The sequence below is a fragment of the Miscanthus floridulus genome, chromosome 18 (assembly GCF_019320115.1).
Source record: "Miscanthus floridulus cultivar M001 chromosome 18, ASM1932011v1, whole genome shotgun sequence".
NCBI lineage: Eukaryota > Viridiplantae > Streptophyta > Magnoliopsida > Poales > Poaceae > Miscanthus > Miscanthus floridulus.
In genome coordinates this window covers 6912165-6927668 of record NC_089597.1, presented here as the reverse complement: position 1 = coordinate 6927668, position 15504 = coordinate 6912165, and the positions used below count along the sequence as shown (strand labels likewise).

The 15504-nt window shown below is 45.3% G+C and overlaps 2 protein-coding genes across 3 annotated transcripts; both read right to left on the bottom strand.

Moving 5' to 3' along the window:
• Positions 1–5321: 5321 nt before the first annotated feature.
• Positions 5322–5777, bottom strand: LOC136523215 (uncharacterized). Its single transcript, XM_066516975.1, has one exon. It carries the CDS (start codon positions 5775–5777, stop codon positions 5322–5324), a length of 456 nt encoding a protein of 151 aa, XP_066373072.1.
• Positions 5778–12339: 6562 nt separating this feature from the next.
• Positions 12340–15504, bottom strand: LOC136521172 (rRNA biogenesis protein RRP5-like). Of its 2 annotated transcripts, XM_066514874.1 has the most exons (8): positions 14874–15504; positions 14640–14751; positions 14271–14407; positions 13685–13788; positions 13510–13590; positions 13357–13431; positions 13173–13274; positions 12340–12586 (listed from the first exon to the last, which is right to left on the bottom strand). In XM_066514874.1, the coding sequence occupies exons 3-8, from the start codon at positions 14296–14298 to the stop codon at positions 12524–12526; spliced, it is 453 nt and encodes a 150-aa protein (XP_066370971.1). In that variant the 5' UTR covers positions 14299–14407; positions 14640–14751; positions 14874–15504; the 3' UTR covers positions 12340–12523. The 2 variants fall into 2 exon arrangements, with proteins under 2 accessions (XP_066370971.1, XP_066370970.1); XM_066514873.1 differs by having other exon boundaries at positions 14271–14751.

The window sequence follows — 15504 nt, the reverse complement described above, 5'->3', positions numbered from 1 at the left end:
CATTTTAAAAGTTTTCTTGAGTGAAGCATCCCAAGTATCCACCCCTTCCCACAAACTCATTAATTCATCAATTAAAGGCTGCATTAGAATACCTAGTTTCTTTCCAGGATGTTCAGGACCTGGGATTACTAGGGAAAGAAATATGTACTCTGATTTCATGATTGTGCATGGTGGAAAATTCAATGGGGTAACAAACACCGGCCAACAGGAGTAAGGCGCTGCCATGAAACCAAAGGGGGTAAAACCATCTGTTGCAAAAGCAAGGCGCACATTTCTAGGGTCACTAGCAAAGTCTGGAAAGTCTTTGTCAAACTTTTGCCACGCTTCTCCATCACAAGGGTGCACCATTTTGCCAGAAGTGCATGGCTTGTGAGACCGCAATAGCTTTGCCGTGTTCTTATGCAAATATAACCTCTACAACCTATCGGTGATGGGAAGGTACCGCAACACTTTACGTGGCACTCGACTATTACCTTCACAGCGAGACAACCCACAAACATCACATTTGTCTTTGTTTATATTATCTTTGTAGTAAAGCATGCAATTATTATAACAAACATCAATTTTGACATATGCCATACCAAGACCCTCAAATAGCTTCTTTGACTGATAGAAGTCCTTTGGCAACTTAGATTCTGGAGGCAAAAGTTCATGGATTAATTCTAAGTTTGCCTCAAAGTGTGCAATTGACATGTTATATTGTGCTTTCATTGCTAGCAGACGTGCCATACCAGATAGAGATGAGTGTGATGTATTCTCATGTACTAATTGGTCAACATTTTCTACCATCCTATAGAAATCTTGAGCATAGGCAGGCTGCTCATCAATTGGTGGTGGATGGTCACCAACTAGGGTAGCTAACATTTCATCCATGTGGTCAGTTTCAACAAAATTCTCACCATGTCCACCTTCAACATAGGTATTGGCAGGTCCCTCACCATGTGATGTCCATACTCTGTAGTCTTCCTTAAAGCCAACCCTACACAAGTGCATCTCTACCGTTAACTTGGTGTGCCTAACACAATTGCGACATACCATGCAAGGACACTTAATGGTGCCATCTTCAACTAGATTAGGCATAGAGAAGGCACGATCCAAAAACTGGTTGGTGTTATCTATCCAATCATTTGAGAGGGGCTATGTACGAGACCAACCAGTGTACATCCAGTCACGCTCTTCCATTCTTTTTCTTCTGTTTTCATTAAAAAATTCAGAATTTAGACACCGGAAAAATTCACATGGCTATCAAACAAACAAAAAACTATTTTCTACAGGTTTACCAAGAGATACAATACAATCATATTATGATGTTTGCATATATACAGCAGCGAGCAGTCAACCACAAACAACATTATTTTTCTACAGATTCACCATACCATCGAAAATCATGGCATTATATTCTATTATACCAACAGCAGAAGAGGTAATTTCTCAGTATATATGGATCAATGCAAAATTCATAGCTCCATTAAGTTCAGGTGTAAGGCAAATGTCGCACTTAGTTCCAGTCTACCAGATCTTGCAAAATTGTTAGAGACACAACATAGTTTATATAATCCCAATTAAGTACACTGCAAAAAACTAAGCGAACTACCATGTGAGATGCATCAAGCATCCTCATATGGGTTAAGCACGGCATAGAAAATTTCAAGAGAAAGATGAAGCTTTATTAACTCACTCCGATTGGAAGTAGGAAGCGCAGATCCACACAAGGTAGGACCCTGTCTCCTCCAAGCTCGGTTTGGCGTCACTGCTGCGTTCTCCTCAGAGCCTAGCTCGGTGTCGCTGCTGCCTTCTCTTCCTCAGAGCTTCGACGGAGGAAAAGAGTAGAGGTGGCCTGAGGGACGGCGTGCTGAATGCAGGGTGTCGGAGGGCTCGATGAAGGGCGTCGGTGGGTTGGATCCAGGGCACCAGCGGCCTGAGAGGTTGCAGAGCTCGGTCTTGGATCAGCAGGGCCGGTCCTGAGGGTTTTTGGACCTAGAACAAAAATATATAGACGAGTTATGACCGTGCTGCAGATGTTAACTAGCACACCGAAATTTACAGTAGAAATATAGTATTTCTCAGAAGAAGCAAAATAAGCATGGAAAAGATGCTAGCTGAATACAACAACGAATACTCCATTTCCAAGAAGTTATGAAGTATGTGAATTACTCATTTTCAGCTGAAAATTCTAAAGTACACAAGTATACCACAGCACAGGGAAATTCTGCCAGGTGTTTCGCAATCAACAGGTGTTTCGCAATCAACAATTACGGTAGATTCATTACAGTAGACTTTGTATTCTTGGGGAAAAGACTGTGACCATTGAACTGCTTGATGGCTATGATATGTGTATCAAAATGGCAAAAGGTAAAAGCTACTGCATTTGTTTTTAAAAACAAGCATGCCTTCACCTTGACCAGCTCGTCTTAAAGGTAACATAATGTTTAAATTAAAAGAAAACAATGACCATTTGGCCGGATGTTCTTAGTTAAACTCTTCTAGTAGAGCAAACTCATTCAAACAGTAGTGTTCTATTGAATGAACCACCATCGGCATGAAAGAAGCATGAGTGGCATGAAAAAAGTTCACCAAAAGATTATCTTATAAAGCCAAACGTTCCTGCATTGGTTGCCCCTCTTCAATCAATTGTTTCTCATTTAATTTCCCATTTCATTCCAGCAAATAGAGTGCCCACATCATGAACCTAAATTAATTAATCTCATTGAGAAGATCCCGGGCATCACCCCTAACCTAGCAAACCAAATGAACGATTGTGATACTCTGCCACGACCAACGAGCATATCAAACAACAATCAACTTTGTCTCTTCAAAATGATGAGACACTTTGTCTCTAATAGGCAAAGTTTGAATAAATTGAAAGTTTCGCAAGTTAAGCTGGTAGTGAGGAATCCAAACCATTAGGGAATATAGACCAATAGGGAGCCTAGTGCCTAGCAGATTGAATATTTGACTAATCAAGTTGCAGTCTACGTATGCAGAGGAAAGAGGATCTGCAACTCTAGTGGAAGAGACTTGCTGCTGTGTGCGGCATGCAGCAGCCTAGTATACGTATGTTAGCTGGGTTGACAGAATACTACTACTGGTGTATGCTTACCTCGGGGAGAGGCCCATCGGCTCCCTAGGCCTGGGACGTTCGCGCCCTCTCGCCGTGCCCCAGGGCCGGGATCAGACGTAGGCAGCGGTAATACGAAGGAGATCCTGCCAGGCTGCGGCGGCGGCCGGAGAGGGCGGCGCGGCTCCTGCCAGGCGGCGACGGCAGCCGGAGAGGGCAGCGTGGCTGCGGGCTAGACCGGCGGCGGCGAGGGCGCCACAGCCATGAGGACGGGTCAGGCTCTTTTTTTTCTCACGGGTGGAGAGGATAAGGCACGCCGCCGACTGGAGGATAGGGTTTGGGGGTGCGGTTGGACTGTGAGGCTCGGGCTGTTGTGTATATTGGGCCGAAAAGTTATGCGCGGGCTATTTTTCCCTGTGGCGCGAATACCAAACGAAAGCGTGGGTCGTTGGCGCCAAATGATTTTATTTCACAAAAAACAAGAGTTCGTGCCTGCATAACAATTTTCATGAGAGTTTAGCATCACGAAAATTGTATTTTCCAGGCGGTGCACGAACCACTCTCACGAAAATCAGTTTTCGTGGCGGGATTTAACTCACCCTCATGAAAAGCATTAATTTCATGAGGGTTCATTTTCAACACTCATGAAAATACTTTCCTCTCACGAAATTTCCATTTTCTGGTAGTGTTTAGAAATCGATTTATTTCTAAAGATAGTCAGTGTTTCAAACTGCCCCTAAAAATGATTTCTAAAGGCAATTAGTAACGTGACTTGCCTCTAAAAAAATTAAAGACCATTTTCTAGAAATTTAAATTTGATCATAAAAAATAGAAAAAAACATTTTTAATACCGGGCCACTAGTGAAGCACCACAATCTAAAGTCATGCGATTTTTCAAGCATGTAGTTCCTAGCATGTCTGTTCGGTGAGGCGGGGCTGTGCACCCGCACAAGGAGCCACAAATGCAATGGTAAATGATGTTGTAAGTAAACTACAAATGCTCGATCATGAAAGAAACTCTGCCATTATTCATACTTCAAGAACATATACACGACACATATTTTGATATTTTCTCTCGTCAGCACCTCATAAGTTGTAAAGAATATATGTGTACTGAAGGGTTAAACATATATAAATACTATTGACCTAACCCTCTCGTCAGCACCTCATAAGACAATCACCTCCAACGAAAGGTAACGGTTAATCCATGAATAACGGAGGCGGTTGCCCTAACCACCTCGGTTAATCGATTAACTGAGGCGGGCTGCTTACAACGCCTCTGTTAATCGATAAAAAAAAACAAAAAGAATCCCGAGCCTGCCGGCGAGCCCGTTCCTAAGCCCACTAGCATGTAATAAAAAAAAACAAAAAGAATCCCGAGCATGCGCCGTAGTCCACATGTTTTTTTTTAATTTATTAATCTCTCACGAAGTTGCCATCAAGCCTTCAAATGAGCGCCATGCACAAGCGGCCGTATATACAAACTTAGATGTAATATTCGAGTAAATATAAACGTGTTACACGATATTTTTCTTGAAATGTAAATCTAACAAGTACAGATGATTTTCCAGTTGGCATGTAGTGTGTATACAACATCTCCGTGTAGAGTCTTATAACCAATTTAAAAATACCTAGAAACAGCAACAAATATGGCATTAGTGAGATACTATATGTGCAATATTTACTTGAATAAAAAATGCATTGTATGCGTTAGTAATGTTCTGCTACCTCGCCTATTGTGTTAGAATCCTCCTTAAATACAATATTCTTCGTGAAAAGTTCCATCCACTATTGGGTCTTCTTATCCTTATCTTTTTTATTTGACGCATTCTTATTTTTTTCTCCTTGGCATTCTTTTTAGCATTTTTCTTCTCCATCTTTTTGGCCTCCTCCTCCTGTGCATCCACATCAGGCAGGAGGGCAAGGATCTTAATATTCGTTCTTAACGTGGCTCTAGACATTGCAACGTACAACTGACCATGAGAGAACACCGGTGCGGGTAGGTACACACCCACATTCGGGATAGTTTGGCCCTGTGACTTGTTGACCATCATGGCAAAGCTCAGCCTGATAGGAAACTGCTTCCTCTTAAACTAGAACGGGGACATCTCGTCATCGAACGGGCATAGCGTTATTTCGAGGAAGGAATACCCGCTTCCCAGCATGCTGCCCCACCACGATTTCCGCATTGATTGTATTTCTTTGGAACCCTTGCACCACCAGCCTTGTACCGTTGCATAGCCCATTGGTAGGGTCAATATTCCTAAGCAATATGACTAGGACACCCGAGCTTGAGCTTCAAGACGTGTGGAGGCAGCCTGTTGGGGGTTAGACTGGTAAGGAACTCCGATGGATAGTAGTTATGTGGATCATCTACCGTGGAGTCAAAACTATGATACACCGTCTCGCCGCCCTGGAACATATCAATCATTTTCATATTGATCATGTCAACCCAATCGTTACGTGTAGATAAAATCGCTCTGGTGGTGATGTAGTCTTTGTCCGCCATGTTTGCATTTAGATCTAGAAAGATGATGCCGATCAATCTATGAAGATCTTTCTCAGCATCGCCATAGTACGGGACACAAATCTCATCTGGAATACGTACATAGCCATCTTCATTAACCTCTTTCGTTCCACCACCAATGCGCAATAGATAATCTGCAAACCACAGGTTACTATGAGCCCTCATGTTGCGGATGAGCTTTAAGTGGCGCATGGATTCCCAAAGATACGACCTTCGTAGAGAAGCACCGACTATTTGAGCCATGGATCCTTTCCGCACAACAGGGAGGACCTATCTAAAATCCCCACCAAGGACAACAGTCTTTCCACCAAGCGGTTGGTCTGACCGGCCCATTATATCCCATAGGCTGTTGTCTAGTGCTACCACATTTTGCCTCTTTGTCATAGATGCCTCGTCCCAAATTATGAGAGCTGCTTGTTGCAACAACTTGGACGTACCACTCTGTTTCATGAAGCTACAGCAACCACCCTCTTCAACAGTGAGGGGTGTCTTGAAACACAAGTGGGTCGTCCTCCCGCCTGGCATTATGGATGATGCGACTCCAGATGTAGCTGTAGACACGACAAGCTTGTCCTGGCTATGTAGTTTTGCGAGAAGTGCCCTATACAAAAAGGTCTTTCCCGTCCCGTCAGGTCCATCCACAAAGAATAGCCCACCTTGTTTGCTGTAGACAACGGCCATTATCTCATCATAGGCAGACCTTTGCTCGGCGTTGAGTGAGTCACACAATAGCACATCTTCGAGATTCTACTCGACGCTAGCTTCCTCAAATATCTCACGAGGAATATGGCTGGCATCGTCATATGAGTTATCAATATCTGGAAGAGGAAATGACCTTATGTCCTTCCCCATAGACTGCAGCATGTTTCTAATGTCTATCAAAACCATCTGTTGCACCAGATCAGGGGATGGATTACTACGGCTATAGTCCTCTGACATTGCATCGTAGTGTTTTTTCCACAACCCCATCACATCATTCGGCTCGCATAATACCAATATTGTTGCAAATAACCTTCGCAGAGAGGAAGGCATCTGGAAGAAAGTAGCTTCAGTTAGACATTCATCCAGTGTATTGTCTTCTTCGATTAGACCCCTCCTTTCCACAGCTTCACGGAACGAAGGTAGTAGCACGCCATCAACCGACCTGAGGTGTTTGTATGAGGTAGCACCAGCAACATTGTTTAAGAGAACACGAAGAAAGTAGCGTTCTCCCTTAGCAGGATGAGCCGAGATGACTTTGCCAACTTGGAAAATAGAGTTTTTCCTTTTCTGCCAGAGTTTACCATCAGACTGTGTAGGGGGTATAACCCCAGGTACCCACAGCAAGGGACATGGGCCGCACCACCAGGGGAGGTCCAGTCCATAAGATCATGGCCTACGGTGCTCGGCTCTAGTCGGCGTACACCTGCAAGGCAATCAGAAGAATCTTGAAGATAGAGAAGGATCTGTTCGGATATGATAGACATCGTATTCCTTGTAAATACTTACCATATAGCCGAATAGATCTAGATCTAACCGACTTTTAACCCTATCCCCCAGACTATATAAGGCGGCTAGGGACCCCCTCGAAATCATCTCATATTCAATACAATCAACCAAAGACACATGACGTAGGGTATTACGTCGATCAGACGGCCTAAACCTGTCTAAATCTTGTCTTGTCACCATCTCGCTCCTGATCTCGGTCACCTATACGACAAATCTACCATCGCGGGATACCCCTCGGTGGACTGCCGAGCATCTTTTATCGACAGTTGCCGAGCATCTTTTGTCGACAGTTCAAACCATAGCTTAAGTTAAGATGGCTCTTGTCCAAGCCAAATGTCATTAATCTAGATTCAAATTTTGATCTTATTAATTAGTTGCAATATTTTTTCCTCTAGTTAATAGATACTCTTGAGTTTATTTTACATGTTACACAAACTTCTATTGTATGTTATTAAAAATAATGATTTTAGGTCTTGAGATGCACTATTACTAAGCCCGTTTGGTTCCATGGAATTGACTTGGATAGGCCGGCATTGGGGTATATTAGCTAGATCCCAAGCCCGACGGCGAGCCCAGTTTCTGAGCCCACTAGCTAGATCCGGCGACGCAAGACGCCACCATCACCTCCAAGCCGGTCTCCTACTTGCCTCCTCGCCGGATCCGCTGGCCCCCTGGCCCCCTGCTCCGGATCTGCTCGCTGCTCGCCTCCACGCCGGCCTCCTCCTTGCTTCCACGCCAGATCTGGGCGCGGTCGGAGCAGGGGGCGAGCCGCTCGCCAGATCTAGGTGCTGCTCGCCGAAGAAGAGGGAGAGGGAGGGGCGCTGCTCGCTAGCTCTAGATCTGCAAAGAGAAAGGGAAGAGTGTAACATCCCAGGTGTTAGCCACTTGCTAAGTAGTGGGTTTGATCTCAAACATGACATGTTAAGTGGTAATCAGGAGCTTTAGTTCCTTATCTCCGAACTAGTGATGAAGGTGTCAAGGTCAAATCTATGAAAATGAGCCCCAACTTAAACTTGGACAACACACCTTTGCTTGTATGTGGACCCTTTTCAAAGGTATGCCTGAGTAATGTTGAAAGTGCCCCTTTCATGTGCCTCACATCTATTTCCATCTACCTTGACTATTGGAAAAGTTTCATGAAGTTTGGAGCCAAGAAGTTACATGTAATGATAAGTTATATTCTTGCTTGAATTGCACTATTATGTGAATGAGAACATGTGGTATGTGTACGGAGGAGCCAGAGACAGGGCCATCTCTGGAGGTGTCCGAGCATCAACACGACTGTTCGAGGGTTTGGAAAATTGTTTGGAGGGCAAATATGGAGAAAACAGTTCGGAAAAACATTATGGCGATATACGAAGATTAGAGAATATTTAGAAGAATATTAAAACGTGACTTAGCTTTAGATAGAAAGTCTGGTCGGCGACATATGGCGTTATCTGGTCGACGTTGATGGCAAACACTTAGCGAGCGGTGAGTTGTTGGTGAAGACGACCTCGGAGGTGGTTCCGAGATCGGATCTGCTGTCGCTGGGGGCTGGTGTAGCCAGCAATGAATCGTCGTCGTGGACCGACATGGATCTCCATGAGATTGACGATGAGAATGCAGTTGTTGATTTGAGGTCCATCTGGCTCGCCATGGGATCAAGCGTACACCCCTACCTGGCACGCCAACTGTCGACAGAATATCATTGACAGTCCACCAAGGGGCATCCTACGATGGTAGATTTGTCGGTGGGGATGCGTGTAATCAGGAACTAGATGGTGACACAAGGCGCAGAGACAGCGATTTAGACAGGTTCAGGCCGTCTGATCGACGTAATACCCTACGTCCTTTGTCTTTGGTGTATTGTATTGAATATGAGATGTATGGATCTAGATGGATCTTGTCCGCTAGGGGACCCCTGCCTCTCCTTATATAGTCTGGAGGAGCAGGGTTATAAGGAAAGTAGCCTATTTGGTACTATACAATGTCTTGTGGTGCACGCCGAGCAACACCGTGCACGCCTTGATCTTGTGGGCTGGGCCACCTCTGATGGTGCGGCCCATGTCTTGGGGGCCATACCCCCACAGACGGTGGCGGGAAGCATGACAAAAGGCACATTCAGTGCTTCAAATATCACAAACATGGCCACTATGCCAATCGTTGTCCATTGAAGAAGAAGGGCGGTGATGAAGCACACCTTGTCCGAGCTGATGATGTTGAGCCAACGCTGATGCTTGCGATCACGGAGGAGCTTGAGTCGCTCAAGCTCGCGCCACTGGTGACCACGGGTGCACAGCACACTGTTGTGTATCTGAATGAGAGGAAGGTGGTGCCTGAATTGCATCTGACAGGAGGTAGTGATGTTACAAATGATACTTGGTTCCTTGATAATGGAGCCAGTAATCATATGATAGGAGATGCCGAGAAGTTTGAGATGCTTGATGAATCAATCACGAGAAAGGTGAGATTTGGAGATGGGTCAACAGTGGAGATCAAAGGAAAGGGCTCAATCATGTTCAAGTGTAGAAACGGAGATCAGTGGGTACTGCCTGAGGTATACTTCATTCCTAAACTTCGCAGTAACCTAGTGAGTCTTGGTCAGCTTACTGAAACATGCCATAAAATTATGATGGATGATGATGTGTTGGAAGTCTTTGATAAGAACACTGCTAGACTGATAGTAAAAGTCATGAGAACTGTTAACAGACTGTATAGAGTTGAGTTGAAACCAACAGTACCAGTTTGCATGTTAACTAGTGTTGATAGTGGTAATCAGTCTTGGTTGTGGCATGGCCGGTTAGGACATGTAAATTTCAAAGCAATGGGCACTTGAGTCAGAAGAACATGGCTGCTGGAATTCCGACAATAGAGCATCCTGAACAACTCTGTCATGGTTGTTTGACAGCAAAACAGATCCATGTCCCATTCCCAAAGGTGGCTAGGTGGAGAGACACAAAAGCACTAGAGTTAGTGCTTATTGATTTGTGTGGGTCAATAACTCCAGGGACAGCAGGAGGTAACAAGTACTTCAATGCTTTTGATTGATGATTTCAGTAGATGGAGCTATGTTTATATGCTTAAGACTAAGGATCAGGCTCTGGATGCTTTCTTTAGTATAAAGCTGAAGTTGAGGATGTTACTAGGAACAAAATCAATACACTTCGTTCAGATAGGGGTGGTGAGTTCTTGTCAAGAGTGTTTCGGGATGTTTGTGAGAAGGTAGGCATTAAGAGACATCTCACTGCTCCTTACTCACCTCAGCAGAGTGGAGTGGTTGAGAGAAAAAACAGGACAGTCATGGAAATGGCCAGAGCAATGATGAAAAGTATGAGTGTGCCTGGGAGGTTTTGAAAAGTATGATAAAACAGCTTCTTAAGAGGGGAAAACAATAAAGTACCATAATACCCTTAGCATTTCGCTTTTCTTTCTCTACTTGCCATCTTCTTCCCATAGCCACCGAAAAAGACAGAGACGGCCGAACGGAGCCCATGCAGTCACGCGTGCTCTCCCTCCCAGCGGCCGCGCGAGCCCTCCTAGTCGGTCGCGCATTCCGGTGGCCGCGTGAGCACTCCCGACGACCATGTGAGCACTCCCAGCGCCCGCACGTGCCCTCTCGGTGGCCATGCGATGTTGGGCTAATCGTTATTGTGCACATGTATGTGACGTTGATGCAATAGTTGTCCAAGTCAAGGCAGTGAGGGGCAATTTGGAGTTTGAAAGAGGCCAGGGTTGTCAGGCGCGCGGTGAGCGCGCTCCCATGTCGTGCACTCGTAGGTAGTTGTGTTGAGTCACATTGTATCACTGTGTTAAGTGTATTACTTTCATATATAAGTGCGAGGCTAACTCCCGTTTGTGTTAGCGCGTATGTTAAGGTGTGGTTAGCACCTGAGAACTCCACGAGTTCACCTTTGTACTATCCAGAACAATCAGAGGAAAATAGCTCTGTCATCTGGCAGTTATCGTGCTCTGTGTGTTCATCGCATTTCAATCTCGCGCGTTCTTCATTCTTGATAGGATAGCCACCAAAATTGATGTGTGATCTGTGATCTATAAGGCCTACACGTGAGCACTCCTAGCTCCGTGCCCCAAGCGTTCAGCGTCCCGGCCCATGCCCTGGGAGCGGCATGCCTGGCCTCGTGGCCTCACGCGGCAGTTGTGCCCCAGGCGACCGCGCACGCGTGCTCCGACCTTCTTGTCCATCTTCATGCTCCCCGGCAGGCCATCTTCAAGCTCCAATGGGCCAATGCCCTGGCGACCATCTTCGAGCTCGTGTGTTGCCCCGATGGACCATGCCCAGGTAGCTGCGCCCCCGGTGGGATTCGCCTCGGCAGCCGCACTCCCGACATGGGCCGCACCCCGGCGGTCGACAGGTCGCCTCCCTGCATTCTCCTTCCCCGATAGGCAAAGGGGCACATGTAATCTTTTAGGTCTATTAGGGTCCACTTGTGTTATATGAAGCTGAAATAAGTTATTTTTTCAACTTCGTCCCACCCCATCCCTTTGTGAGAGCACGAAACAAAAGAAGCTTCACCCAAAGCTGTTTTAAAACACATGTTTGAAAAAAAAACAGCTCACAATAGTTCATGAAGTTGTTAAGTTGGTGAAGCTATGCAAACAGGGCCTTAATCATAAGTACGCGTGCATGCACGTGGAGTAATTTGCTAGACCACGCTACATAGCTAGAGACCGAGTACTCCTATATGTGTATCCTAACTTCTTAACACAGTCTATGTTTGACGACCCAGCTATACTACACAGACTCCCGGCCGTACGTAATCAGGCATGGCGATGGCACTTCCGTCATCAGGCGGCCTGGAAACCAAGCACTTCATCCTGGCTGCCCTGGCGGCAACCCTCGTCGTGGCGACGGTCGTTACCGTCGTCTCCATGGTGCTGAGCCCGGTGCGCCTCAGCTTCTCCGTCACCGACGCGCGCAAGGACTTTACGAGCGACCCGGCGCGCCTGTTCCTCACCCTCGCCGCCCACAACCCCACACTACGTAGAAAATGGTTTTTAGGGGCGGCTGGTAAGGCTCTGTAGGGACGGTTTTATCAGCCGCCCCTATGAAAGGGTGGCTACAAATTATGTATTTGTAGGGGCGGCTGGTGTTACCAGCCGCCCCTAGAAATAGATTTCTAGGGGTGGTTGGTACTGTAGCCGCCCCTACAAATCGATTTATAGGGACGGTCTGGGAACACCAGCCGCCCCTACAAATCGATTTGTAGGGGCGGCTACAGTACCCTACAAATCATTTTTCTGCAAAAAAAAATTAAATTTACAATTCAAATTCAACCAGAACATTAAACGACGTAAGAATTTAAACATTGGTACAAGAGGAGAGGGGTGAGGTCAACTGGCAGCAACTTGCATGCTTTCAGTTTACAGGCAGGAGGAAGATGAATGGTAGGTACGTTGAAGAATTCTAATGATATACTTAGTCACCCAAAGAATCTTAGCTCAAGTCTTCACAGTTGCGGGTTCCCAAACAATTGTTGTACTCCACTGTCATCATTGTAGAAGTAATAGTCCTGGCACACAAAAGCTGATCAGCTAGTGGTTTATACTTTATATAGGAGCATCAACAGTATGAAAAACTTCAAAATCTACCCTGAATGCATCAAAGCAATATCTAGAGAAGGATGCAGTGAATTGTGTTGAACTGCTGATTAACAAGGATGGCATTTAGCATACAGGGTGCATGGATAAGATCAGATGAACTGTCCAGACTAATGTGTTATATCTGGGATAAGCCGTGCTGATAAGTTTCAAGCGCATTGTAGGGGCGGCTACCCTGAATGCATCAAAGCAATATCTAGAGAAGGATGCAGTGAATTGTGTTGAACTGCTAATTAACAAGGATGGCATTTAGCATACTGGGTGCATGGACAAGATCAGATGAACTGTTCAGACTAATGTGTTACATCTGGATAAGATTCATCATAGTTTTGGAAACTTCTATTCAACAGAGTAAGAGGTAATTGTTTAGACATGCACTATATATAAGTGCATAGCAAAAGCCTAGAGAAGCCAAAACATCTTAATTTGGAATGGAGTACCATAAAGTTTTGGAAACTTTTATTCAACAGAGTAAGAGGTAATTGTTTCCATTATAACCTTCTGATCCAGAAGAAAGTATCCTTGAATAAATGAAGAATCCATTGAGGAGCACATTGACTGTTGAAGTGCGAGTTTTACTCTAACAGTTTCAGCATTTACCTGCAAGGGGAGGAACAAAAAAAAATTTAGAAGAACACAAGTAATAGATGATAACAAATATATACCAACAATTATGGCATACGCTGAGTATGTGACTCCGAACTGACTGGCCAACATAGAACGCATCAGAAAGCCTTTCTATCCGCCTATCAACTGCCTTTGTGAAACAAGAAAAATTAGACATTCTTTTCAAATAAAAAAAACAAAAAGAATGACAGAGCTGAAAATTTCTTACTTTGTCCTTGGGAGAGAAACCAGTCAAATGTCCGAGAAAACGGACGAAACAACCAGCTTCGATAATGTTGCAGATGTAACCCTAAGATAAAATAAATGTCAGCTGAGTTGCTCATCTTAGGCTAAGCAAAAAAAAAAAAAAAGAAAAAAAAAAGAAAGAAAAAGAGAAAGATTACATGAACTACTCCAGGATGCATCTGCGATATCTCTGAAGGAATGTCATTTGCGCAATTGATAAGTGAGTGCTTTGCCGAAAGAACTAAATTTTGACCTTCAATATCTGCAGACGGGTATTAGAAAATCAGATGGAAAAATTAGCAATGTGATCAAATATCCATCTGACAACAAAAGGTGCATCATCATTAGCAGTGCACACAACTGATTGTATCGTGAGGTCATGTACAGACCATGATAAGCTACAAGTGTGCATGCAAAACAGGAATAACCCTACATGGGGCAAAAATAAATGCAAAGAGGATAAAAGTTAGATTATAAATCTACACATCAGGAAAATGACAATTCTGGATATTCAGTACAAGTTCAAAAACATAGCAAAGAACTAACACCATCCTTGTTTTTTCTTGTTAAAAGATGACAAGCAAAATGACAGAAAATGCTCTGAGTGAAGCAATAAACTTCAAAGAAATTCTAAAAAATACATGTAAAAATTAAGGCAACAATTACAGCTCGTCATGTCAAATAAGGACAGATTATTAATAGAACATAAAAATAGTAGAACAAAAGCGCATGTAGAGAACTCACCTATTATGGGATATGACAAAACTAACATTTAGTTTCCTTGAAGCAGGGATCACATTGATAATTCTACATTTGACCACTTGACCAACATGATAAACATTTTCTGCTTCAGAATTCCAGCCTCTAATCCAAGGTCAGATCTAGTATCAATTTACCCATCAAGAAAGAAGATGATTCAGAATCATATCATATAAAAAAACGGTGATGAAATATCTATTTACTTAAATATCTATTCAGAATCATATCATATAAAAAAAACGGTGACGAAGTAGGATGCATGAATATCACAACTTTACTGTGACAGAGCAAACTGAAGTGCACTACCAAAGTACTGCTAAATAAAAATGGGGGGAGGGAAAAGAAACAAGTGACCTCCATGATGACTGCTGTCTGCGAGAGCTGTAGCGGCCTCTCGACGGCGGCGTAGACGGCCTTGTGCCCGCTCTCTCGCAGCGTCAGTACCGCGTAGTACAGCACCTGCGCCCTGCAACACCCCCAGATCAAAGAAACACCAAATCAGACCAAAACACGGCCAACGGAGCAAGAGGCGGAAGATCCATCCGGAACCCAAGAAGAACAGAGCAGCACGCAGCGGGGGCAACGGACCATCCGAAGAAGACGACCCGGTTGTAGACGGAGAGGTAGAGCCGCCGCACCGCCGAGCCGACGCCCGCCATCGCATGAGCCGCGGTGAGGAGGGAGAAGACGCCCGCCCAGGAGCTCCCGCCGCCGGAGGGGAACAGGTTGAGGGAGGAGGCACCATAGGCAGTTCGATCTAGGCTGGAGACGCGGGTACCTCGCCAGACGCCAACAGCAGCGGTGGTTGTCGAAGAGGAGATGAGGAGTGGCATCTCTAGATCCGATACGCAGCAGCTTTGTAGGAGGCGACCTCGCCGGATCTGGGGGCGTGCTACCAAGGTCGCCTAGCCTCCTTGGCGACGCCAGTGAAGATGAGGCCATGGAGGGCCTCTCTGATTGAATCAACTGGGCTTCGTGGGAGCCCCCTTACCGGATCTGGCGGCCGCTGGACTCACAAGCCACCATGCCTAGTATAGATCTCGGCCTCCGTGGAGCCGTCGTGGTTGGGGGATGGGGAGGGATGGTGGCGGCGGAGGAGGAAGAGGGGAGGTGCGGCGGCGGCGTAGGTGTAGGGGAGGAAGAGACGTCGAAGGTGGCGACGGCGGGGATGAGAGAGAGAGAGGGGAAAGGATCAGAGGGGACCGGGACCGTGGGGAGG

What these genes read in the sequence shown, in the direction of transcription:
- LOC136523215 (XM_066516975.1), bottom strand. Translation starts at nt 5,777, where the DNA reads ATGCGCCACTTAAAGCTCATCCGCAACATGAGGGCTCATAGTAACCTG.
- LOC136521172 (XM_066514873.1), bottom strand. Translation starts at nt 14,298, where the DNA reads ATGTTAGTTTTGTCATATCCCATAATAG. An exon ending in TGCATCCTGGAGTAGTTCAT is followed by an intron (nt 13,591 to 13,684) that starts GTAATCTTTCTC and finishes ATTTTATCTTAG; the next exon opens with GGTTACATCTGCAACATTAT. An exon ending in GTTTCTCTCCCAAGGACAAA is followed by an intron (nt 13,432 to 13,509) that starts GTAAGAAATTTT and finishes TGTTTCACAAAG; the next exon opens with GCAGTTGATAGGCGGATAGA.